Source organism: Aythya ferina (genome assembly GCF_964211825.1).
Source record: "Aythya ferina genome assembly, chromosome: 17".
NCBI classification, from domain to species: domain Eukaryota; kingdom Metazoa; phylum Chordata; class Aves; order Anseriformes; family Anatidae; genus Aythya; species Aythya ferina.
The window spans coordinates 10,916,808-10,941,837 of NC_140316.1; the positions used below are offsets into that span (position 1 = coordinate 10,916,808).

General features: G+C 54.8%; 2 protein-coding genes across 8 annotated transcripts in view; both read left to right on the plus strand.

The window, feature by feature from the left end:
• Nucleotides 1-12,959, plus strand: part of OSBP2 (oxysterol binding protein 2) — a 75,293-nt gene extending 62,334 nt beyond the window's left edge. For 5 of the 6 annotated variants that reach the window (XM_084539186.1, XM_084539188.1, XM_084539189.1 and 2 more), the window contains 10 exons: nucleotides 137-323; nucleotides 1,565-1,682; nucleotides 1,986-2,052; nucleotides 2,147-2,311; nucleotides 5,302-5,547; nucleotides 7,483-7,603; nucleotides 8,314-8,417; nucleotides 8,600-8,695; nucleotides 9,104-9,288; nucleotides 9,953-12,959. In XM_084539186.1, the coding sequence (XP_084395312.1) occupies nucleotides 137-323; nucleotides 1,565-1,682; nucleotides 1,986-2,052; nucleotides 2,147-2,311; nucleotides 5,302-5,547; nucleotides 7,483-7,603; nucleotides 8,314-8,417; nucleotides 8,600-8,695; nucleotides 9,104-9,288; nucleotides 9,953-10,427 (1,764 nt within the window). In that variant the 3' untranslated portion in view covers nucleotides 10,428-12,959. The remainder of the gene's footprint in view (nucleotides 1-136; nucleotides 324-1,564; nucleotides 1,683-1,985; nucleotides 2,053-2,146; nucleotides 2,312-5,301; nucleotides 5,548-7,482; nucleotides 7,604-8,313; nucleotides 8,418-8,599; nucleotides 8,696-9,103; nucleotides 9,289-9,952) is intronic. The other variant, XM_084539187.1, reaches the window with a different exon arrangement.
• A 592-nt stretch (nucleotides 12,960-13,551) lies between these two features.
• LOC311446078 (uncharacterized protein) lies at nucleotides 13,552-23,354 on the plus strand. 2 transcript variants are annotated; one of them, XM_084538830.1, is made up of 8 exons: nucleotides 13,552-13,884; nucleotides 14,288-14,818; nucleotides 15,003-15,127; nucleotides 15,404-15,501; nucleotides 15,865-15,955; nucleotides 16,344-16,475; nucleotides 16,793-17,065; nucleotides 23,254-23,354. In XM_084538830.1, exons 1-8 carry the CDS (start codon nucleotides 13,686-13,688, stop codon nucleotides 23,305-23,307), a joined length of 1,503 nt encoding a protein of 500 aa, XP_084394956.1. In that variant the 5' UTR covers nucleotides 13,552-13,685; the 3' UTR covers nucleotides 23,308-23,354. The 2 variants fall into 2 exon arrangements, with proteins under 2 accessions (XP_084394956.1, XP_084394955.1); XM_084538829.1 differs by lacking the exon at nucleotides 23,254-23,354 and adding an exon at nucleotides 17,439-18,135.
• The last annotated feature ends 1,676 nt before the right edge of the window (nucleotides 23,355-25,030 follow it).

A 25,030-nucleotide genomic window follows, 5' to 3' on the forward strand; every position in this document is an offset into this window, starting at 1 on the left:
CATTGCCTCCATCTCCGAGGAGGTTCGGATTTGGGTTCGGACACTCAGGGCCGGACTGTTTGCAGCCCCAAGGATGCAGGGATGATGCTTTTCCCATGACAAGCTCCCAGCTGACGTCTCCCTTCCTTCCCCCCAGGCTTGCCGTGATTTCCTGGACTTAGCGGAGACTCACAGCCGAAAATGGCAGCGGGCGCTGCAGTATGAGCGGGAACAGAGGATCCGGCTGGAGGAGACCATCGAGCAGCTAGCCAAGCAGCACAACAGCTTGGAGAGAGCCTGCCGCGGGGCCCCGGGCAGCGCGGGCAGCACCGGCACCGCCAAGGGTGAGCCGGGACGGGGCAGAGCCACAATGTTGGGAAGGGGAGGATGTGTGCCCGTTGTGTTTGCTTTTACAGAGCCCGTCGTCCCGTAATTGTCCCTAATTGTCCCGTGGCTCCTTGCCTGGGGACTTGGATCTCCCCAAACCTCAGGATGTGGTTGCAGGAGAGCGCTGTGCCCCCAGAGCTTGGCTTGCTTCTGCTATCTCAGGCTGGCTTGGCAGCCTCCTCCCTTACCCTTGGGAGCATCTCAGGCTGTTGCAGGGGAAACCTGGGGTCCCCAGGGCCACCGAGGGCACGGCTGTGGGGTGGCGCTGTCCCAGCCGGGACTCTACTGTTGGCAAAAGTTATTTATTGGGCAATAAAATCTCACAGCTTTGGCTAGTAGTGCCAAATCTCCTTCCCTGCAGGAGACGTTAGTTACAGCCTGGTAGCCAAGAGCTGCAAGCAGAGCCCTGTCTTATTTTAAAAGGATTTATGGCCCCGAGGGAGAAGCGAGCTGCTGCTGGAGGGGCGAAGGTGGTGCCAGGGGGGTGTAGGGGAAGGCACAAATCCATCCCACCCCCTTGTGTGGGGTGGTTCTATTCCTTTGGAAGGACATAGGGATGATGCAGGGAAGGAAGGTGCCGTCCCCTACAAACAACCCAGCCCCATGGGGCTGGGGCTGGGGCCCGGGCATCCGTCCTGGTCCCTGCACACAGCCTCAGCAGCACTTAATGTTTGGGGGGTGAGTGGGGTATGTGTGGCTCAGGCTGTGGCTCCTGGCTTCCTGGTGACCTCTCCCCAAGCAGCAGGGAAGAGAAATGTTTATAACTGCGTGGCTGGAAAACGCAAAGGCCAGGAAGTCTGTCTGAGCAACACCTGAAACATTTGGCTTTTTTTTTTTTCTGTTTTAACCCAAACCGGATTTCCTGGCAGACGTGGTGATGCTGGAGCAGGAGCTGGCTGGGAGGCCTGGTGACACTTTGGAGGTGGCTCTGAGTGTGGCAGGGGAGCCTTGTGTGCCTTGACCGGGGGCAGGATGCAAGCTGGGGGGCACATTCTTGGTTTTAGGAGCTGGAAACCAGCAGGACAACCTCTCCTTGTGGAGGGGAATGGAGGCTGATGTGAGATAAGCTGTGAAGGAAGCCTGTGTTGGAAGGGACACAGCAGGAGGAGGACACTGGGGACAGCGGTGACACTTGTGCTCGATGGGTTCCAAAGGGGACTGGCAGCAACTGAGCATCTCGAACCCTTTGTGCCCACAGGGAGTGTGCAGTCCTCAAAAGGAGAGGCCAGTGACGAAGATGAAGAGACGGAGTATTTTGATGCCATGGAGGATGCACCAGCTTTTATCACTGTAACCGCAGACCCCAAGCACCACAGGTACGAGCCCCTGCCCCGGGGCATGGCGAAGCCCCCTGAGCTTGTGGCAGGAGTTTGCCTGGTGTTGTGCTTAGGCTTTAGAGCAGCCTCCCCTCCTGAGGGGGAGTGACCCACGTGTGCACATCTCTCAGCCCCCTCTGATGCCCACACTCGGCCTCTATCACCCCGTTGCCTTCCTGGCAGCACCCTGGGTGGTAGAGGGAGATGCCCCTGCTGGTGGTGGCTGAGCAGCAGTGCCCTGGCTCCTCTTTCCTCTTCTCTGCCCTTTCTCACCTTCAGCATTTGGCCTTTTTTTCCCCGCAGGCGTTCGGGCAGTAACCTGAGCGGGGCCAGCGAGGGGCACCCCGAGGACTGGAACCTGGAGGACAGCGTGAGTTGGCTGGGCAGGGTGGGAGATGAAATATGAAACGCAGGGAGAGGAGGAGTGAGCCTGGCTTAGACCTGTGCATCCGTTGCTTCTGCAGGTCTTTGAAAGCTCAAATCAAAGCAGCTACAATGAGTCGTGCAAAGATCTCCTGCCGAAGAAAAGGAGGCGGACCCGCATCCCCGACAAACCCAACTACAGCCTTAACCTCTGGAGCATCATGAAGAACTGCATCGGCAAGGAGCTGTCCAAGATCCCCATGCCCGTAAGTGAGCCTCGAGAGCTTGCTGCCACGACGCAGGGGCCAAGCTGAAGGTTTGGTTTGCTGCAGAGAATTTAAATTATTGCTCCAGGTGGTGCTGCAGGGGTTGTGGCAGCACAGCAGCCTCCGCGCAGGCTGAAGAGCATGTCACCAACTGGCACACCCGTCCTGGCTGCAGTTTGGTTGCTCTTGAAATTGTTCACTGCTATGGGGAGCCAGCACAGGCAGAAAGCACAAGCAGCCAGGCAGGAGGAGTCTGTCCTCAGCAGCATGGAGCTGTGCTGCTAATTGCTTTGCGGTAAATGGCTCCGACGTCATGGCTGTTGAATTAGGGTCTGTTTGAACCCGGTTGGGACTGATCCCTTCTCCTGTACTGGCTGTGGAGAGCCCTGGAGTGCCCACGTGGTGCCCTGAGCAAGCTGGAGCAGAGAGACATTGCCTGAATGTCCTCTGCAAATCCAACCACTGCAGAGGCAAGGAGAAAACTGGGGCATCTTGAATCCCCGTGTGCTCAAGCATTTCACCCAGGGGCCAGGAGGAGAGACCTTGCTGCTGATCACCCTTTCCCCTTTGTGAGTCTGGGGACATGATGCTGGGTGAGCAGCCCTGCGTACCCTTCTGTGTTCTGTACCAGCAGCGTGTTTCGTCCAGGGACTCAAAGTACCTTTATTTTCCGTGCAAAGAGCTCCCTTGCAGTGAAGGAGGTGGAACCTGTGCAGAATAGCCCTGGACAGGCTGCTGCTTTGCCAGCAGGTCTCGGCCAGCCCCGTAAGCAGCATGGGTTACATGCTGCTTACATGGGTTACACCGCAAGTACTCTGCTTCCCCAAACCCCATGAAATCCTGGCAGGCTTGGGAGAATACATCTTATTTCTCAGAACAGTACCTGACGAGCTCGGAGAAAAAGACGGGTTTGTCTTTTCCTTGGGCCATGTCCAGCTGAGATCCGCAGCCCGGTGCTGTCCGTTAGCATTTCTGCCAAAACATCAATATCAGATAGAGGCGTGATGGGCACAGAAATCAGTTCAGGACGTGGAATACCAGCAGCTGCGGCGCCGACAGAGAGGAGCTAGCTACCTCCCCTCCCCATCGAACCGTTCCGGGAGCTGCTGAGCAGAGCCAAAGCCTGCTGGAGGGCTACAGCTCCTTCGTCCCTTTCTGGGGCAGGCGGGTGGGTTTCCCAGCAAGTGTTCAGCAGAGCCACGAGTGGTAAGGGAACGGCTCAGCCCGGTGTCAGCTCGCTGTTAGCCCCTCTCTCTGCATCCCTGCCCTCTGCCGTGGGGAAGCAGTGATAGGAGGGAGCTCGCAGGCTGATGGGAAGACGAGGAGGGAGCAGAGCAGTCAGCTGGGGAAAGGCTGTTTGGAAAGCTGGTCAGTTCCAGTACAAACCAGTACAAACCACTGGTGAGCCCGCTGTGCTGCGCTCCGTGGCGTGTGGTGGCTGCAGCAGGAGCTTCTCCTGCCGTGTACTTCAACCGATTCTTGGCCTTTTGGGAACGTTTCTGAGACCCCCTCTCCCTCCCTGGGGACACAATGGATTGGAAAACCTCCCCCTGCAAACTCCACGTTCGTTCCTTTGTTTTTCCTGCGAGTGAACAAATCCGCAGCAGTGAAATGGAACAAAGCAGCTGTAGGAATTTTGCATTTAGAGGGGGTTAATCTTCATTCCTCCCTCAGGTTTGGCTTCGTGGCTTCCTGAGCGGTGCCCATGGGAGGCCGCAGCTGCTGGCTTTGTCCTCGAGCTGCCTGCTGCAGCGGTGGCTCTCAGAGTTACCCCGAGCTGGCAGCAATTCGCTCCTCTGTGGATGCGCTGCTGCCCTTTCTGGGTGCCTCTGTCTTTCTCGGATGCTCTAAGATCCCCCTTGTTTACAGGCTAAATCCCCGAGTGGAATGACCTGAGGTTTGTTGTCTTTAACACAGAATGTGTAACTGGGCTTATAGAAGTGGTTCTCCCATCCTTCAACCATCTGCTCATTCTAAAATATGGTTTTTGATCTGAAATGAAAGCGAAAAGTGAATTTTGGATGGTTTCGAGGCAGAACACTTTCCACTCATGCAACAGAAAACATCTCACTTTCTGTTCTTTCTTTTTTTTTCCTTCGTGCTTCTAATTCTTTTCAGAACAAATAGATTGCTAAAACCAACTGCTTTTTTTTTTTTTCTTTCTTTTTTTCCCCAAAGACATTTACAGTGAGAATCCTGCCCAGCCTGGTGACATACTGCACACTTCTCCAGTTGACAAAGCGATGATTTGGGGCTGGAAATAAATGCACCGGGGGCTCTCCTGGGACAGAGATGCCCCTCTGCCCTTTGCCCTGCGGTGCATCACGGCTGTCACTGCCTGCAGCTCATAAAAGCACTGTGGGTGCTGATGTGGGGCTGTAATCCCAGCAGCAGGATACCCCAGAAGCAGGGATACCCCTAAATCAGGTTTTTGAGGCTCTCCCAGTCACTGTGCTGCAGCCCAGAGGTGATGGAGGTGGCTGAAGGATGCTCAGGGATGCTCACCTCTACCCCTGTGCCACCTCTTCTTCCTGGCCTGATAGATGCTGGCCAGGAGGGAGCTGGGCACTGCTGAGGCTCATTTTGGGAGACATGGGTGCCCAATTTGGAGCATGCATGAGCTGGGATGGTGTCTGGTTAGCCTGCGGGGCTGCCAGCTCCCTGCTGGGCTGTTCCTAGCTCAGCCCAGCTGGGCTCTTCAAAGCCTTCAGGCTCTCGTGGCATGGTTCAGGGAGCACATTACAACACGAGTCTCTTGCTTTATTTCACAATTGCGTGGCTCTGCAGAGGCAGCATGTGTGCAGGGCACCCTGGCACATGCAGGGCACCCTGGCACATCCAGTCCCGTGCTGTGAGCCCCGTGCTAGGACAGCTGACAGCGTGGGGTGCTGTTGGGGAGCAGGACACGGTGCTGGGGTGAAAGGCAGATGTTGAAGTGCCCGGCTCAGCCCCTGTCCTCCTTTGTTGCCCTCCCTCCTCTCTCCCTGCAGGTAAACTTCAACGAGCCGCTCTCCATGCTGCAGCGGCTGACGGAGGACCTGGAGTACCACGAGCTGCTGGACAAAGCCGTCAAGTGCGAGAGCTCCACGGAGCAGATGTGTTTCGTGGCCGCGTTTTCTGTGTCTTCCTACTCGACGACGGTCCACCGCACGGCGAAGCCGTTCAACCCCCTGCTGGGGGAAACCTACGAGCTCGACCGGCTGGAGGAGTTTGGTTTCCGTTCCCTGTGCGAGCAGGTGAGGTGTGGGCTGCGTGCCTCTGCTCGTGTCCAGTCCAAGCAGCCCCTTCCCCAAAGGATTCCCAGCAGCTCCTGGTGCTGAGCCTTCCTCCTGGCTGAGACAGGCAGCACGCTGCTCCTGGCACTGGCAGAAGCGGCAGCAAACACAGCCTGAGCCATCTGCAGGAGCATTGTGTGGCCGTCCCAGCATTGCAGAGCAGGAGTTGGGGTTGGAAAAAGGGAAGGAGAAGAGCGTCTGTCACCATGGCAGGTTTCATGGCAGCCTGCTTGGGTCTGGGGTCTGTGTAACAGCTCAACACTTGAGCAGACAGGGAGAAGACACATCAGTGAAGCCTGAGGCACAGTTCCTCCTTGTTTCTTTCTTGTTACACTGAAAAGTTTTAGTTTCAAAGCTTGGGAGCAACCTGAGAGCCTCTGACATCCTCTTGTGCTAACCACAGAGTGCCTCTGACGCGTATCGGTCAAACAGCAGGTCTTAATTAAAAACCTGGAGCGTTTAATGGGTTGAGACCTGTGAAGAAAATTGACTCTTTAATTATGTAGCATGCTTGGCTGGTGCGTCCCACCCTCCTGGGGATGGCTGGGGCCGTTTATCACCATTGCAGGCAGGACATCGTGTTGGTGGGGGCTCCAGGAGGTGGCTGTGCTGTATTGGGAGCAGAGCAACCATCACATCTTTCAGCTCTCAGAAGCATCAAACAAAGCCACAAACCTCCATCGCTCTGCAGAGGCCAACATAGGTCCAAGACCTGCAGCAGCGTTGAGCAGAGCGTGCCCACTGAGGGCTGTGGGTCAGTGATTTTTGTGGGGCTGTGCTTGCAAGCCACGTCTTCCAGGTGCTCAGTCCTTTTTGGCAGGGCTTTGGAGATGCTGTGCTTTGTTCATACTGGGGCAGGAGCCTTTTTGGTCTGGCCGAGGCCATTCAGAGAGCTCCTGAGAGGGGCATAGCACAGGGAAAGAGCTTTGCTGCTAATCTGGACACGGAGCAGCAGCAGGAGGAGATGCTAGGGTCTGCGATCAGCTCCTACCAGGACCCAGAGGTGCAAGCAAAACCACTCCGTGGTAATGGCTGCTCCTTGCTCAGTGCTTTGCTCATGCAAAGCTCCAGCCAGCTATGAGGGTGCCTCCCCGTTGTGCTCTGTCTGGTGCCACTCCCAGCATTAATTCACCCCTCCTGCCTCACAGCCCAATTCCCAAACTGGCTTTATGCACAGCTGAGGGAATTGGGGGTCTCTGTTCCCCCTTGTGCCGCTTCAGCCCTGCTCAGCCTCGTGGTAGGAAGCGGGTGGGTGCCAACACGGCGGTACCGGGATGCTCGATGCACCCCTTAGCCACAGGCACATCTCATCATCGTGTTCTGTACAGTCAGTTCAGCAAGTTTGGTTTATTATCCCAATTTGGGTTGCGATGATGAAGCCCAGTGCTGCCTGTCAGATACCACCAGAGCGCCCCGACATCACTCCCGTGCTTGTCATCCATTTTTCTGTTTCTTCACCCTCCTTCTCACCACACTTCTTTGTCCCTTTGTCTCCATCCTCATCTCCCAAATAAATAACCTGCCCTGAATTACAACCCCTGCCCCGGGATGTGCTGGCATCATGGGGTGGACGGACAGACGGACGCTGGTCGCGCTGCTCTGACTGCGTCCATTCCCTTGGGAGCAGCGGGTGCTGCTCAGCCCGCTGACCTGCTGAGCAAAGCGTTGATAATCCCGTGCCTGAAATCCAGTTATCCAAATAGGATTTCCTCCCGCCGGTGACCGTGGGGTTTAATGGAGAAGTTTTGGCTCTGCTCACAGTTGTAATCCAGCTGCTCAGGGCACTCAGGCTGTGATGACACCGGTGCGTGCAGTCTCTGAACGCAGGGGCGTGCACATCATGGTCAGACAGAAAGGATGGCGGGCACCTCACGGGCTCTTTCTTCTCTCTTCCAGGTGAGCCACCACCCGCCGGCGGCTGCCCACCACGTCTTCTCCAAGCGAGGGTGGACGTTATGGCAGGAAATCACAATCGCCAGCAAGTTCAGGGGCAAATACCTCTCCATCATGCCTCTGGGTAGGTGACTCGTGCCGAGGGGATCGGGGCTGGCTCCTGCAATACCCAAGAGGTCAAAGCAGCACACCAGTCCCGTGGGCTCGTGTAGGGCTCGATGAATCCCACCCTGAGCATTGTAGGAGTGTGTGTTTGTGCTCCTGGTCACGGACAATCCTGAAACTTCCAGCCATAATCCTGGAGGTGGAAACTATGCCAGCTGCAAAGGGAGAGTGCTTTGCTTGCTGATGAGGTGCTCAGGAAATATCCTGGCTTAACTCGTGCCAAGGCGGCACCCAGACTGGCCAGTGGGAGGTGGCGGTGGCCAGCAGACAGCCAATTTTGTACTCCTGCTTGCCCATAAATTGATTTCTCCTTAAATGCTGTTTAAAGGTCGACTTGCTGCCTGTTCCAGCCCTCTCCCCAGCAGCCAGAGGCCAGAAGCTGCCTCCCTGCAGGGCTGTGTTTGCCTTCCCCCCATCCCGGGGCTGGGCAGCACACTGGGGGCTGGTCCCCTCTGCGTGGTCTCACGGCACATTCCCGAACAGCTCCTAAAATAAGAGCTTTTGGGATCAGAAAGCGGGCACTGGACCTGGCGGCTACCACAGCAGCTTCAGTGGGGAGGGATGGGCGCAGACCCTGAGCTGTTTTGGGGCCGTTGGTTGGGCACAGGCGCGGTTCTGGGGCCTCTGGTCCTGTCCCCACCCTGAGCCCGGGGCTCTGTGCTCCCGCAGGCGCCATCCACCTCGAGTTCCACTCCAGCGGGAACCACTACGTCTGGAGGAAGGTCACCTCCACCGTTCACAACATCATCGTGGGCAAGCTCTGGATCGACCAGGTGGGTGCTCAGGCCGGCCTCGGAGGGCTGGGGCCGGGATGGGTTCGGCCGTGGGGCTGCGGCGGGGAGCAGAAGCGGTGCTGCAGCTGAGGCTGCCGTGCAGCTGCACAAGCGGTGACTAACGGCTCATTTGTCTCCTTGCAAAGTCTCTCACTTGCTGTGGTTCTGTGTCTTTTATCTAGTCTGGTGAAATAGAGATTGTTAACCATAAGTCAAAAGATAAATGCCAGCTGAAATTTACCCCCTACAGCTACTTCTCCAGAGACGTCCCGCGAAAGGTACGTGGCCAGAAATCCCCCTGCTCCTTCTGGTGGCCTGGCTCTGCCCTCTGAGCTGGGCTTGGGTTTGCGGGGTCCTGGCCCGAGGGTGGGAGGGATCCCAGCACGGGGTGAGGATCTGCACTGGCACCTTCGTGTGGTACAGCTCAACGGGGAGGGCTGGGAGGGCGGTGCTGAAATCTGTGTCTGGGAGCTGGGCAGGACTGGATGGGCTGCAGGACCAGCTGCAGGGGCTGGGGTGGGATGGGACCTGCCTGCTGGGTGCAGCTGGGTGCTGTCCTCACGTCTGAGGACACGCAGCACCACTTGAGTCACCAGGTCCAGCTATTTCGCTCCTGGATTTGCCCCCTGGGCGCTTTCAGAAGCCACCAGAGCCACCTCCTGCACTTTTGTCTCTCCGTCTGCCAGGTGACGGGGGTGGTGAGCGACGCCGATGGTAAAGCCCACTACGTCATGTCTGGCACGTGGGACGAGAAGATGGAGTGCTCCAAGATAGTGCACAGCAGCCACGGCAGCACCAGCTCGGAGGGCAAACAGAAAACCGTCTACCAAACGCTGTCTCCAAAGGTCCTGTGGAAGAAGTACCCCCTCCCGTGAGTCCCGTCCTGCGGTGCGGCGTGCTGGGCAGCCAGGGTTTGGGCAGCCAGGTGCTGGTTTGGGCTGAGGTTTGCTTCTCCTGGCTGCTGGCTGTGGCAGGGCGAGGTGCTGGCTGCTCTGCCTCGCCACCAAGTCCCCGTCCCATGGGTTAGTTCAGCTCTCTGGGGACCAGCCCTGCTGTCGGACACCAAACCAGTGTCCCTTCTTCAGGCTCTGGTCTGGCAGCTCTTGGGTTGGGTCGTTTCCTGCTTTGGCTGTGTGATACTGGAGCTTGTAGGCTTTGCTTTTAGCTCCCCCACACCAAAGATTTATTTAGATTTAGAGCTTAGTGATATGGTTTAGTGGAGGACTTGTTAGTATTAGGTCAGAGGTTGGACTAGGTGATCTTGGAGGTCTCTTCCAACCTAGATTATTCTGTGATTGTGTGAACGCAATAGAGGAGGGGTCTGTGCTCCCCCCTGAGCTCCCCCAGAGGTATCCCTGACATCTTCACTTAGGGGGTGGGATGCAGGGCTCCCCTTAAGCGTGCTCTACACATGGCGTTTTGGGGATCAGAATAATAAATACAACAGCTCTGCTGGGCTGGGGTGAGACACCACCACCCGAAGGGATGGGAGCTCTGCTCGAGGCAGGCACCAACCTCCGCGGTCCTCACTGCAGGGAGAACGCCGAGAACATGTACTTCTTCTCCGACCTGGCCCTCACCCTGAACGAGCCCGAGGAGCGGGTGGCCCCCACGGACAGCCGGCTGCGCCCCGACCAGCGGCTGATGGAGAGCGGCCGCTGGGACGAGGCCAACGTGGAGAAGCAGCGGCTGGAGGAGAAGCAGCGAGCCGTGCGCCGCAGGAGGGAGGCTGAGGCCGTGGAAGCCCTGGAGGAAGGTGGGATGGGACGGGATGGATGCGGGACGGGGAGGAGGGGGTGCCGCGGGGAGAACCCTGCTGGGTTCGGGGAGGAAGGACCGACCCCTCATCATCTCTGTCCCCTTGCAGGGAAGGACTACGAAGGCTACATCCCGCTGTGGTTCGAGAGGAAGGTGGATCCCATGACGGGGGAGCTGATCTGCGCGTACAAAGGCGGCTACTGGGAGGCCAAGGACAAGCAGGACTGGAGCGTGTGCCCCGATATCTTCTGAACTGCTCTGCTTGCTCCGGCCTGGCCGGCCCTGGGCGCCTCTGCAGCAGGACAGACAGAGGGACAGCGAGGACATGCTGGCAGCATCCTGCCGGCAGGTGACAGTGCAAATAAACACACACACACACACTCATGCAGAAATCTGAAAAAAAAGAAAATCTAAACAGGGATTCCAAACCTATTTTTTTATGCACTAATAAATAGCATCCTTTTTTTTTTTTTTTTTTTAATGGTGGCTTTTTCAGCTACTGATTAGGAATATGGACACGAGAACCTGGTTTGTTTTTAGCCTAGTATATTTATTGCTATCAGGAGTTGCTGCCTCTATCTTTCAATGCCTCAGCTGTATCGGCTGAGACGTCGACTTCCAAAGATGCTCGCGTCGTGGGGATGCCGTGCATTTGTGTGAGCTCTTTCTTTGACATTTTTTTTTTTCCTCATTTGTGCGTGGACTTTAAGGAGATTTAAAAAAAAAAAAAAATCTGCTTCTGGTTCAGGTTCCTTCAAAGTCAAACACAAACAACTCCAAATCTGCTCAGAAAATACTGGGGGCTGTGGCCGAGGCGCTTGTTGCTGGAGGCTGCTGGTGGTTCCCGCAGCGCCCGGCCATCCCAATAATACCAATCAGGATATTTCAGCTGGTGACCATTTTTCCTTTTTGTTTTCACTTTAAAGAAGCCTTTGAGCAGATTCCCCGTGGTCTGCTGTGTTTAGTCAAGGTTTGGGACTGTCTAACGTGATGCTTTGTGATTGGAGTGAGGTTTGGTTTGGTTTTCCTGTACCTGCATCCGAAGGGGGCTGAGACAGCGAGCTGCTGGCGGGGTGTAAGGAAGTGCTTGAGCACAGAGCGAAGAGATTTGTCGTCCAGCGAAGCTCTGGGGCTCGCAGACCAGCTCTCAGCTCCGAGTTGCTGCAGCAGGACTGAGGGGTGGCAGGAGCTCTGCTGTCAGAGCGGCTCCCAGGAGGCAGCGTTTGTCCTGCTTTCCCCGGCCCGTGTCTTCCCCAGTCTGCAGGTTGCAGGTCATGGCTGGAACACCCCTCGTGCTGCTGGATGGAAACAGCGGGATTCCTGCAGCTCTTCTCCTGGGAGAGCTGAGCAAGCCCTGCAGGTGATGGGTGAGGACCAGCAGTGAGCGATGCCTGGGCACTGGGCGTGCCTGGTCCCCTGGCGCAGAGTGAGGACCCAGGAGAGGACAGATCCGGTGGATCCCACCAGGACAGAGGGAATTGGAGGTACCTGCACACCTGCCTTTGCCTCCTTAGATTTCATTTTCCGTGTCTTCTTCTTTGGGTGTTCATCGTATCACGCTGCCTGCTCCCTCCCGCGGGTCAGAGGCCACCTGTAGCTGGACTGTCACATCCCCATCGGAAGATAATTAGCAATAATGAACTTTGAGGCAATGGGAACTGGAAACCCCAGGCTGCACACGGAACACTTATGCAATCAGGTTCCTCTTACCGTCAGTCTCCTCCTGGTCAGCTTCTCCAGCACCTCCGTACCTGTTATTTACAGCAAACCCATGTGTACAGTATATATAGACCCTGTATGGCGTAACAGTAGTGAGTGGCTATTGGAGTGGCAACACCCGCTGATCTCAATGTACCCCTTAATCTTATTTATTTGCTTCTAATTTATATATATATATAAATATATATAAAAAAAAAATTATTTTGCTTAAATTTCTATGGTACACAATAGATAAAAAATGATGAAGACAGAAGCGTCTGTCTGAGTTTTTGTAGTACGAGTACAGCCATTCCCCTAGGCGTGTCCCGAGGTAGGGTGTAGGGGTGATGGTGATTTGTTCCCGAAGCAGAGAAGCAACATTTTGCTCCGAAGCTCTTCAATGACCCAAACTGCCGCGTGAGGTTGGCCACAGCTGGCACGAGCTGTGCCGTGTCCCGTCCTGGGGCCGGGAGGAGGCTCCGTGCCCGGCTGCGCTCGGGACAGCAGCAGAAGTGGCACCGGGATGGGTTTTGTAGAATGGACTAGAGATTGAGCACTTCCAAATGCCTTATTTTCCTTGTGTTGTCAATGCAAGCGTTACGCCAGGGCTGGGAAGGGCGAGGAGCTCCGGGCTGTCCCGAGACCTGGACCCGAGCGTCCCCGTGGCAGAGGTGACGTTGCTCAGGGAGTGTTGGCACCGAGTGTCCTGCTGGGCTCCGGGACACTGGGAGCTCCTCTGCGATGTTCCCCCCCCCCGATGTCTCTCCAAAAATCACCATCACAGACACTACACAGCTTAGCAGAGCCTGGGGAGTGTGAGGAGCACCCCCAGAAACAGCAGTCCCCCCCTTTTTTTAGGCTAATTTTAAAAACTGCAGTATCTTCCAGAGATCATCTAGCGGCGACGCTTAATCTGAGCACCATCTCCTGGTCTTTCTACCCACCTCACCCCCCCCCAAAAAAAAAAAAAAAATTAATGTCATTCTACTGTAAATGCTGTTGAATGTATTTCTTTTTGAACAATATGTTGTGAGTGATCCCTCTTCTCCTACACGGTAATAAAACTTGGATTCAGGAGTTTTAAAAGGCGCAGTGCTGAGGTTATCGCTCGCCCTCCCCCCAAATCTGCAGGTGGAGGGAACCCCGAGGTGGGCGCGTGGTGGGCGAGGGGGACGGGGAAGGGACCACAGGAGGTGGCCGGGAGGAGAAAGTTGTCCAAGGGGAGGAGGACGTGGGGTGGAGGCCCAGAGATGAGACCCAGGGAAGGAGGAGGATCAGGAGGGAGGCTGCCCTGGGGAGGAGATGGTCCAGGGGAGGAGGTGGCCCAGCAGAGGTGGTCCAAAGGAGGAGGTGGCCAAGGGAAGGTGGCCCAGGTAAGCAGGGACAGGAGAGGTGGCCCCGGGGAAGAAATCCTCCAGGGATGGTGGCCCAGAGGAGGAAGAGGAACAGGGAGGAGGTTGCCCAGGGAGGCAGGAGGGCTGGGGGAGGCGGGGAGATGGCCCAGCGGAGGTTGTGCAGGGGAGGAGGACCAGGCTGGGAGGGACGGGAGAGGAGTCCCAGGGGATGGCTCATAGGGAGGAGGCCCCGGGACAGGAGATGGGGAGGGGAAACCCTGGGCAGGCCGAGACTTGGCCGAGTCACCGGGACGTTGCCAGGTGACAGACAACAGCGCACAGCCCTGCCGGTGCCGTGCCGGTGCCGTGCCGGGAGGAGTCCCCTGGGTGCAGGCAGCGGGGTGAGGGGCCAGCAGGGTCCCCACACCCTGGCCCTCAGCTCCAGCAGGTGGGTGAGCCTGGCTGCTTCGTTCCTGCCATGTTCGGTCTGGGCTCGTGTAGACTTCGAATGCACAAGCCGCGCAGCGCAGAGCTGAGGTGTGGGGGTCTGGAGGAAACCACGAAGCACCAACACTGGGGTGCTCCGGCCCTGAGCCACCCGCAGCCCCAGGGCACTGGGGCACGCAGCAGAGCCCGCGACACCTCTCCCGATGCCTTCGACATCTCCAGGATGGCCGGTGAGTGGGGACAGGGATCCTTGTTGCGCAGAGCATTATGCAGCTGTCACCATTTAAATAAACCAACAACGCACCACGGAGCCCAAAATAGCAAATGCTAGAGGGCAAAAGGGCACCCCGGGATCCTGCTGACACGCAAACGTTGCTGGAGGGGCGAGCGCTGGTGCCAAGGGCACGGTGGGGCCGGGAACCTCACACCCAGCGATCGCTTCCTTGTGGCAGCAGTGGAGCTTGCAGCATCCTGCCCACGCACCCTGTGCCGAGCTGTGCTGCTGCACAGTGCCTGCAAAATTAGCCTGACCCCCAAAAAAGCCATGTAGCAGCGCTTTCTTTGTCTCTATTTTGGAAGCAGCCCAGGGTCGGGCTCTGGCTGGGGAGGCTCAGGGTGCTCTGCTTTCCGCAGAGCCGGCGGGACGTGGCTCCTGGAGGCAGTGTTGGGGTGACGGGAGCAGCTCCAGCTCTGTCTGCACTGAGGACTTGGCTGCCACTTTTTGGGAAGGCATGGTGGAGCCCGCGGTGTTCTCCGAGGACCTCTATTTCCCTACTGAGGATGATGGCGATGGGCAGGATGCGTCCCTCTCCGTGGGACCAGGCTGGCCCATGCGGGACACATCCCCGTGGGTGACAAGGAGGGACAGCCTGGAGTCCCTGGGAGTGAGGATTTCCAGGCTGAGCCAGGTCAATGCTGGGAAACCCTGGGAGGAACCCTGCCTGGCTCCCTCTGAGGAGGACACGGGACATCCCCGGAGACCCCCATGCAGCTCAGCCAGCAGGAGCAGGGCTGGAATCAGGGGACACCCCAGGAGGAAGCCCACGGAGAGCAGACATCAGCAGCCAGCAGCTGCCCGGGGGTGGCAAGGAGGGGACGCCGCCCTCACAGTGGAGAAGGAAGGAGGTGGCAGCAAGCAGAGGGGAGCTCACCGCTCATCTCACCGTGAGTCGGGGCTGGCCCCGGGGTACAGGGGCTGGAAGAGGACGGGGGGACTGGGGCCAAGCAGGGTGCAAGGGAAGGGTGTCAGGGGCTGGGGTGCCCACGCAGGAGATGTGCTGGCAGGAACCAGCTCTCACTTGCTCATGGGGTTTGTGGTGTCCCCCCAAAACGCCGTGTGGTCCCGCAGGTACCGAGGCAGCAGCGGGACCCTCCGGCAGATGCAGCCCCCACTCCAAGGTGCTGAGCTTTGTGTCCTGCCCTGTCCAGCCCCAGGGGCAGCGTGGGAGGCTGGCAGCCGTCCAGTCCCACAAGGTACCCGTGGGCACAGTGGGGTGGTTGGGGTGGCTGCTGCCATGTGGGGGGGGGACACGGCTGGGATGTCCCCGTCCCCGAGTCCCACGCAGGACCTGGCAGCAGAGACCTCATTGGTGGCCATAGGGAGGGTCGACATGGGGACATTTATCAAAGAAACGAATAATTGCAAATGGAGACCTGAAGGAAAACCTTCCAGCACTCAAGAACAGTTCGTCATCGTGAAAGTCGTTACCTTCATCAAGTTAATTAGCACATCCATCGCCATCCCTCCAGCTGGTGTCACTGCGCCGGGCCCTGCGGAGGAGCCAGGAGGGGACTCAAGAGCTGGGAGCTGGTGCTCAGGGGACCTGGAGAGAAAGGGAGAGAGGCCGGTGAGCCCTCAGGGACCCATCCTGCTCTGAGGCTGGAGCCACAGCCCTGAGGATGGGGCTGAAACCCCACAGGGACCCATGGGTGGGCTCTGGGGTGTCCCGGTGGGGACGTGGGTGATGCTGTCCCTGCAGCAGGGCTGGCTGGGTGCTGCTGGCATGGACACGGGACCAGGTGGACCTGGAGATGGTGGTGGGCACCCCAAGTTGGGTAAAGCAGGGTGGGGGTCAGGGGACTCTGGGTGAGCTTGGGGACAGCAGGGCGAGGGGCTGGGGTGGCCAAGGCTGCGGCTACACGGGGAGGGAAGCGCGGAGCTGCTCCTGCGTGGAGGAGGTGGGAGGTGGAGAAGGGGGGTCCTGTCTCAGCAGGGGCTCTCAGAGAGGCCGTGATGGGGGCACGGGGCAGGCACGAAGGGAAACGTCGGCTCTGCAAGACGAGAAACTGGAGCTGCAGGAGGTCGGTGTGTGCCGTGGGTCTGGGGCTGCGTGGGACAGACCCAGGGAGGGAGGGAGGGAGCGGGTCCCTCGTTGAGGCCAAGCCCCTCACCCAGCCACCCGCATGTCCCGTGTCGGGGTATGGCCAAGTTCCTAAAACAGTTTAAAGAGAGAGGATCCGTGGGGAAAAGCAGCTCTGTGGCTGTGCCCAGGCCTGGCTGGTTGGGCTGGGAGGTCCCTCGGGGTGCAGGCAGGGCAGCGGTGTTGGCACGATGCTGGTCGCCGCCGTGCCCACGCTTCCCACCCAGCCTGAGCCTGCATCGGGGGGACTGAATGTGGGAAATACCTTGCTGGGCCTGGGTGACGTGCTGGGGTGGCCCCACGGGCTGGGGACCCATCTCTTCGTGCAGAGGCTCCGTGAGCTGCACCATCGAACCCGCTCCCTCCTGCGGCAGCGGCTGGAGACCCTGGAGCAGCTCCGGGTGCTGCTGAGGGAGGAGGAGGCGACCGCATCTCATCAGCTCCAGGAGGCTGTGGAGAAGGTCAGGGAATGGAGAGGGGCGGTGGCAGTGCCCAGTGATTGTGTCACCTCCGGTGTGCCCCGCTTGGGGACGGGGACACGTCCCCGTGGGAGCTGGTAGCTCTGGGGCAGGACCTGCTCCCCGGCAGTGCCACAGGGAGGACGGGCTTTGGATAAAAACAACTAGAGAGCAGCCACAGTTGCTCGCTGGCCCAAATAAGTGCTCTGCAGGAGGCAGGGATGTGTGGGGTGTGGGGTGAGACCTCCCCGGGTGGGATCCCTCCTTTTTGTCCCCCCTGTCCCATCCGAACCGGGACTGAAGACGCTGCCTGTGCACAGAGATGGAGCCGACGTCTGCGCCTCTGCCCCGCCACCTCCCCGTCCCCGAGCACCGCGCCCGGTCTCCGGCAGCACGGCCCTGGGTCCCCGAGGCTCCTGCACCATGTCCAGCGCTGCCTGCAGGAGCTGCAGGTGGATAAGACGCACCGCACGGGCAGCCTGGAGCACCCTGAAGTCCTGGAAGGAGGGCTGGGCCCCACAGCAAGCGAGGAGGAATGGGGACAGCCTGGGACAAGGGACTCGCCCCCTGTCGCAGCCTCACCCAAGCAAAAGGTGCAGAGCCGCTCTGCCAAGCACTCCAAGGGGGGTTGTTTGTAACCTAGGGACTTTGGGCAGATCCCATTGCCATCATGTAGGGTTAAGGGACACAGGGGTCATCTGAGGATGGCTAAGGGACCTGCTGGTGGGGGGAGACCTACTGGTGGTAGGCCCACAGAGGTCCTAGGGGAGTCCACCTCTGGGTTTGCTTGGACCTGGAGTCCCTACACGGCTCTTCCCACTCTGCTGCTTCTCCTCTGCTCTCCTCATCCTCCCATCTCCTGCCCTGGGATGTGGCCATGGGACACAGCTCAGGCAGGCTGGCGGTGGCATTTCCCTTTCTGTGCCACCACGCTCACCAGTTCTGGCTCTTCCTCCCTTGCGGCAGAGGTTCCTGGTAGCAGACACCCCACACCCCAGCAGGAGCAGCAGGAGGAAATACGACTGCAGGAGTTGTTGTCTGCTGTGACAGGGACTTGGACTGGGGCAGGGAGATGCTGAGACATCCCTGGCTGCTCCATCTCCCTGTGCGTGCCCAGAAGGACCAGCCATGAAGCTGCTGGACCCTCCCTATGCAGGACTTTCCCCACAAACCTTCCCAAATGGAAACTTCCCTTCGGGTCCTCCTGGCTGTGCTCCTTTCCAGAACTGCTGGCTGAGGGACAACATTTGTCTTGGGTGCAACAATCAGTATGGATCTGGGTCTCCACCAGGTCCAGCCAGGCCAAAATTGGAGCCCTACCAGCATCTTTACCCCTGCTCCTGGAGCTCCAGGTGTCCAGGTGTGCAAGCAGGATGTGGCCACACAGCCAAGCCAGGGGCACCAGCCATAGGATGGTTGCAGGCAGCAACAATTAAAAAAAAAATAAGATAGGGATTTCTGTTTTTCTCTTTAAAAGCTTTCATTCCATTTGAAAGAGGAGAGACCTTTTACTCAGTCTTGGCACATCACATTGGAGAAAATACTGTTCTTAATTTGCCGGAGAGTGTCCAAGGAGAGCTCCTCTCCTTGCAAGGGGGGGGGGGGGAAATGAGAATTTCTTGCAGCACTCGATTATGCTGCGCCTCCTGCCAGGGGAAGAGAGGGAATGAGAACAGCAATATTTGTATGCTTTCTTTCCAATTAAAAGAAAAGTGTTTTTCATTATATTTTTTCTGGAATGTTGGACTGGGGACGTTTCTGAAATTACCTATGATGCACAGCCCTTGCTGAAGTTACTGCATTTTTTTTTCTTTAATTTTCACAAAGAGAACTGTGGTAAAAGCTACCTTTTTTTTTTTTTTTTTTTTTTTTTTTTTTTTTTTTTTGAATGGCTTTTAATTAAAACCCAAAGGCTTGCAAGGCCCCGTGGATTCCTTTGCAAGCAGCAGCCTGAGCTTCCCGGTCAAAGCACACGAGTGTCACCCATCCCTCAGCAGGAGCCTGGTGCAGGGCTGGCTCCCAGCTCCCTGGGTGGCCACAGCAGCATTTCCATCACTGTTACTCTCTGCTACACGCATGGAGGTTTTGACCTCGGGGGGACCTTCATTGACTTCTCAGGCTTTAGTGACTGTTGGGGCACACAAACGGGGCTGGTTCTTCACCTCCTGCTTCTCCAGGAAGGGCTGCGAGGAGGTGGGGATGATGGATGGAAAGGGTGAAGGATCACCGGGAGGCTTGGAGCTTGCATGGTGAAAAGTGTTGGCCTGTGTGCAAAAAAAGTTGTGAAATTGCTGGGTGTTCAGGGGAGAGTAGGACCTTGGATATTCTTCTGGTCCTCTCCATGGAGGAGCTGTTGGTGTAAGGAACAGCCCTGGGCTAGAAACGAGCTCTTTGAACCCCCTTTTTTATAAAAAGTGGGGGCTGCCCCGCTCTGTGCTGAGCTCACCAATCTCCATGCAGAGCCAGGCAGGCCTCCCCAGCTACCACCCAGTGCAAATGCACGAACCCAGCCTTAATTTGCAGGGAAAAAAAAAAAGGTAATCGAGAGCTACATGAAGCTAATTGAGGTCTGTTGATCTGATCCCACGCTGTAGTGTGAGGCACCCTTTCAGATGGGACCTGAGCACTCCCACGGTGCAGATCTGCCTTGAGATGCAGAGCTCGTGGTCCTGCGGCAGGGCCGGGCTCCTGGGGGCTGATTTAATGCGTGCCTGGGAGAAATGTGTGCCCTTAATGAGCAGCGAGGGGCAGTGGGTAGAGTAAGACTGTAGTGCTTTTCCGTTTTGAAATATTTATTTTATTTTATTTTATTTTATTTTATTTTATTTTATTTTATTTTATTTTATTTTTTATTTTATTTTATTTTATTTTATTTTATTTTATTTTATTTTATTTTATTTTATTATTATTATTTTTTTTTTCTCCCCAGTTTTGACCATTTTTTAACATTCGGGTGCTTCGACTTCCCCTTGTGTGTCGGGAGCGATGTTGGCTCCAGGATTAAAGCTGGAGAGGCGCAGGGCAGGCGTGTGAACGCCTGGGACCGCTCCTCATGCAGGAGTCAGCATTTCCCTGCTTGAAACTGAGCTTCCAGGCCGCTTGGTGGCAGGGAAAACCTGAGCTAAAGGGAACCTCATGGGACACCCAGCTCCGGCGCTGAGCGCAGCCGGGTTTTTTGGGCATGCTTCTTTGGGCGTCGCTTGCTTTTGAAATCGGGAAGTGGAAAAAGAAAAGCCTTCCCTACCTGCACGAGGTAACAAAGCCTTGCAGAGGTGTGATGAGCTCTTAATCCCTTCATCTTTTTGGCTTTTCTGTGTTTAAAACCGTGGAGCAGAGTGGCTCGTGCTCCCACAGCCCTCCAGCAGGCAGCAGCACGCCCCTACCTCCTTTACACCTGCAGAAATGGTCGGAAAAAGCAATTTACAGGGGTTACAGAGGACTCCTATAATATAGCCCGTATGTGCTGATAATATGCCTGGCTATTTGAAAATCCTCTGTAATGAAGGAGCCTTTGCAGAGGCAGCAGAGAAGAAAAATTCCTCTCGTTTACATTTAAAGTCTGCTAAGTGCAGTGTTAAGTCTATTAAGTGCCACCACTGCTTTGCAAGCTTTTCTAAGTAGCCGGTGTGTTAGCCAACAGCTAGAAAACTATGTGCATGGGAGTGATGATGGACTTAAACGATTTCCTTATTTATTTGTTTTAATTTTGATGTTTTGTGGCGCCTGTGCTGAACTCTGTCTTCCTCTGCAGGCAGGGTTATCCCACGTAAAGACGTGTTCCCCAACGATTAGTGTCTCTGTGATGAAAGATTAGTGCTGAAAACTCCCAAATTCCTGGAAACGGTGATGCACACTGTGCAGTGTGGAAGCTAATGCTGGGTTATAGCTGAATACCATTAAAAAAAAAAAAAAAAGTTATATAAAAATAGCAGCTGGAGGTGCTGAATTAGTATGGATGTGGAATTGGTAGTAATAAAGGACCGAGGGTGCTTTTGGGAGACTCTTACGCTAAGGAAAGGCCTGAAGCACAGAAATGGTTATCTCCATCCAGTATTATAAGAATTAGAAAATTAATAGAATGGAATGGAATAGAATGAAATAGTTAGAATAGGACAGGACAGAACAGAACAGGATATAATAGAATAGAACAGAACAGAACAGAACAGAACAGAACAGAACAGACCTTTGCTGAGATCTCCCCAGCCCTGCCCTCGGTGGAGGCCATGAGCCTCCGAGCGGTGCAGCTGAGGCTCATGCCTGGGAGAAATGAATGGAGGCCAGACTGCTACTCGAAAATGTGATTTTTTTCTACTATCAGCGGAGCTGCCTACCCACAGCAGCGCTGCTTAGCTGGAAGATTACTTGCCTTCTGCTTGAGTGATTTTGTGTGTTTTTATGGAGAGTACTCACCCATTAGAGATATTTACTTATGGAGAGCATCTCCTAATGCCTGGGGATTGCAGATACTTGTAGTTCCCGGCTGATATACATGTATTTTCTTTGCACTGATTAAGTTCTCCCTCTGAGGAACGCAGGGTAATTGGTGGCATCCCCACCTCACGTGAACAAGTCCTTCCCGATGCAGGCAGGGAAGGGAGGAGCAGTGGTGTCAGGCTAACGATGTCCCAGTGAGGCTGGAGACGTCTGGGTAATCAGTGGCATTTGTCATGAGGGAGATGTCATTCCCACCCGTCTGCTGGAGCTGCTGGTGAGGGTAATTAGCAAGAATTATTGCACAGACATGTGGGGAGCTGTTCAGTGAGTGCCTGCATCTCCTGTGTACTGTTAGCAGAGCTTCTCCTGGTGCCTGATAGCTGCTGCCAGTGCTACAAAGCCAGAGGGTGCTGAACGGGAAGGGGTTGCAGCTACAAGCAGTGTGACCCAGGCAGGAAAAGGCTGACGTCCTTCTTCTCCATGCCTGGGGTGGCTGGGGCAGTGATTCTGGCTCCAGACAGGGACTTACAAGGGGAAAAGCTGCTGCTGTGCACAACAAGTGTGCACGGACCAGAATTAATGCCAGCGTCCTGCAGCAGGAGCCTTGGTCTCGCAGGGCCAGAGCATCCCTGCTGTGGGGCTGGGAGGATGGGGCTTGGCAGGTCTGCAGCTGCCCCCAGGGCACCTTGGCTGATAAACAGGGCACCAGGGGAATGCTCGTCACTGCCAGGGAATGGGATCGAGATGCTTGGGTCTATGTATCACATACATTTCCCCCTGTGCTCATCAGACGTCCCTACTTAAGCCATGCTGGTTAGGCAGAGCCGTTTGGGGCCGTGGTAAAGCCTCCCATCACTAGTATGAATTACAGGCAAGCGCTAATTGAAGGTATGTTTGCTTTGTGCTGACACAAGCTGGTGCTCATGCTGGTTTTGGGGGTGGCAGTTAATTTTAGTCCCATCTGATGGTAGCGTTTTCCTGGGAAGTGCCAGGTAAGCAGACAATTTCTGCTTATGACGAGAAATACCCACAGCTCCTAGTCGGTGTTGACTGCACGGAGCGGCACTTGCCTTATGTAAATTAACTCATTCCCACTATTCCAGGGCCATACTGGTTAATCAGATGTATTTCTGTGATTAGCGCGACTAAATCCAGCCAATCAATAGGGAGTGTGGAGCACGGTGATTTTAGGCAAGTACGTTTAACATTTGCTGATTAATTTCTATGATTCTGAGACGACATCAGCCCATAAGAGGCATTTTTCTCCTGGTTAGTAATTAGTGTCACACAGTAATGCGGTGTGCAGTAGTGCTTAACTAACAGCATATTTGCTGCCCACCATCTAATTCCAATAATTTCTGGAGGATGCCACTAGATCAGAAGCATTTTTGCCGATACTGTCTCCCTCCATTTCTAGGGCATCTGGGATGATCAGGGTGAGCTGCAGCTGCTCACCTTTTCCTCTTTAACCCATTCAGTTATTAAACCCCCCCTCAACCAGTGAGCAACAAAGAGCATTTTGCTCTCGGAGGGGGGCTCAGGTCTGGGTGGGGGGGAGACCTGCTCCTCTGATGGCAGAGCCCCAAGTATCCCCGGGCAGCGGGCTTTCTGCTCCTCTTTCCTCCTGTTCCTCCACATACCCATCAGCTCCCACCCTCCTTGACGTTAACCGGGTACAAATTCTGTTTATAACGCATAATTCAATCATTGGCATGAAATGGGGGATACGGCTGTTAAGCAGGGCCAGGCTTGTCTTATGCTGATTAATTCTCTAAATTTCTGGGTAATTGGATTTATTAGACACATTTCATGCTTACGCAGAACAATTCCTGTTGCTGTGCAGGACGTTGCTGTGCTGGCTGTTGGCACCGCTCGGCTGCAGGCAGCTGCTCACTGGGACCACTCTGTGACCCCCTTCCAGTGGGCAGGAGCAGCTGTTGTTGGCTGATCAGCCCCCAGCATCCCGAGGAATTCCTGACAATGTTCTTAATGTGCCAACCTGCAGCATTTGGATGCAGGCAGTGCTTTGCACCAGCCGGGCTGAATGGGGCAAATAAATACCATTTACTACACCTACATCTACTACAAGGGGCCGGGATGTCTGCTTTCACTCTGAGTAAGGCACTCTGCTTATTCCTGGCAATTCTGAGCAAGGAGAGAGACGATGAGCCACGCTTACCTTCCAGTGGCAATTTCTCACCTTTCTGATGAATTCTGTGAGGACATTTTTTTCCTAGCCTAGAGCATCATGAGTAATGATGGCTGAGCAGAGACATGGGTGGGTTTTAGCAAGGATTTCCCATGGGTCCCAGATAATGTGGATTAATCAGAGTTGTTTTCCTAACAGTGCCCACCATCCCTGAGGAGGTGCCAGTCATGGTGGTTAACTGAAGACGTTTGATTTATGCTAATTAAATCCCTACAGTGTTGGAGAACACCAGGCAACAAGAGGTCTGCTGCTTGTGTTGTTTTTCTACCCTAGTTCTTGTAAGATTAGGATAGGGTAGGCTAGGCTAGGTTAGGCTAGGCCCTACAAAGATCACCTAGTCCAACTGCCTGACCCCTTCAGGGCTATCCAAAAGCCAAATCAGATTGATGAGGGCATTGTCCAAGCGCCTCTTGAACACCGACAGGTACTGGGGCATCACCCACCTCACTGGGCAGCCTGTCCCAGTGTCTGACAACCAGAATACTTTGTCCCCACGGACCTGTAGGTGATAGTGAGACATTTCTGTGCTGCCATCAGCAGTTCCCACCTCCCTGGAAGAATCTGGGGAGCTGAAGATGTTCCCCTGATGGAGCCCCGTGCAGCTGGTCCCATTTTTTTCCTGCCGTGGACTTGGGTGTTGGGTGCAGGGCTGGTTGTGGCTGCCCCCCTACATCAGAAATGCTGTTGATTCATCCACTGGGAAAAGGGAATAGAGGAAAAAACAAAACAAAACAACAAAAAAGACCAACCAAACAGAAAAGAAATCTCAAACCACCCAAGGGGAACAAAGGAAAGATGTTGCTGCTTGTGACATGAAAAACTGGACAGAAAATTGAAGAACAGAGGAAAAGAAAAATGAAAGAAAGCCACTGCCATGTTGTTCCACCGGAGGGATCACATGAAAAAAAAAAGATGAAATATGGTGGTAAAGAAATGAGAAAAATGAGAAACAATATTTGTCACTATTTTATCCATCAGGGAAAAAAATGATAAGAAATGAGATAAAGGCTGGTGCTGCTTTGCTGCTCTTAAGGAAGGTGACACATGAGGAGCAGCAGTGCAGGGAAAAAAACTGTTTTCTGGGATAAAATGGGGAAAAACCCTTTCACTTTACCCCAGAGAAAAAGTGAAGCAAAATAAGAGAAATTCTGGGAGGAGTGGGAAAAAAAAAGGAAAGTCCACCATGATTCACTGAATAAAAGAGAAAGTATGAATAAGGTGAGGAAGAATATAAAGAAAAACAATTAGAAATGCTATGGAAGTGAAAAAAATACATTTAATGGCAGCTTTTCTTTGGTGAAAACATGAAGCTGGAACAAAATATTGGAAAAAATAAGATATATTTTTTTTTTTTCATTAGGTATGAAAAATATCAAGAGAATCCAAAGGAAAAGGTCATGAATAGAAACACATATTAAACCCTTTTGATGAAAACAGGGAACTGTCAGTAAATGGAGAAGAAAAAAGAGCAAGAAAAGAGGTGCTATCTGGCCTTCGTGGGGAGAAAGGAGAACTGGGAAAAACGCAGATGACAACCCTGTCTTCCCCACCAGTGGGTGAGATAATGAAAGCTGCACGTCTCCCCTTCTCCTTGTGAGACCAACAAAAATACAACAAAATGAGGAAAAATCAAAGGAGATTAATGACTCTTCAGTCATCAGGGAAAAAAAAAATACCAGAATAACTGAAAAAAAAGAAAAAGAAGAAATAAATAAGAAAAGACTCACCCCTTGAGTAAAAATGATCCAATTCCCCTTGAATGTGGGACGGGCATCATGTGTAAACATGGCCCTGTGCAAACCAGCTCAAGGGCTTGGCATAGGGAAACTAAGGCACATGTGGTGCTCCCAGCACCCCAGAACAGCCCTAAATCCTACTGGGGTAGGGAGTGGAGGGGATGGATCCTCATCAATTC

What these genes read in the sequence shown, in the direction of transcription:
- LOC311446078 (XM_084538829.1), top strand. Translation starts at nt 13,686, where the DNA reads ATGTTCGGTCTGGGCTCGTGTAGACTTCGAATGCACAAGCCGCGCAGC. An exon ending in CAGCCGTCCAGTCCCACAAG is followed by an intron (nt 15,128 to 15,403) that starts GTACCCGTGGGC and finishes CCATCCCTCCAG; the next exon opens with CTGGTGTCACTGCGCCGGGC. An exon ending in AGAAACTGGAGCTGCAGGAG is followed by an intron (nt 15,956 to 16,343) that starts GTCGGTGTGTGC and finishes CTCTTCGTGCAG; the next exon opens with AGGCTCCGTGAGCTGCACCA.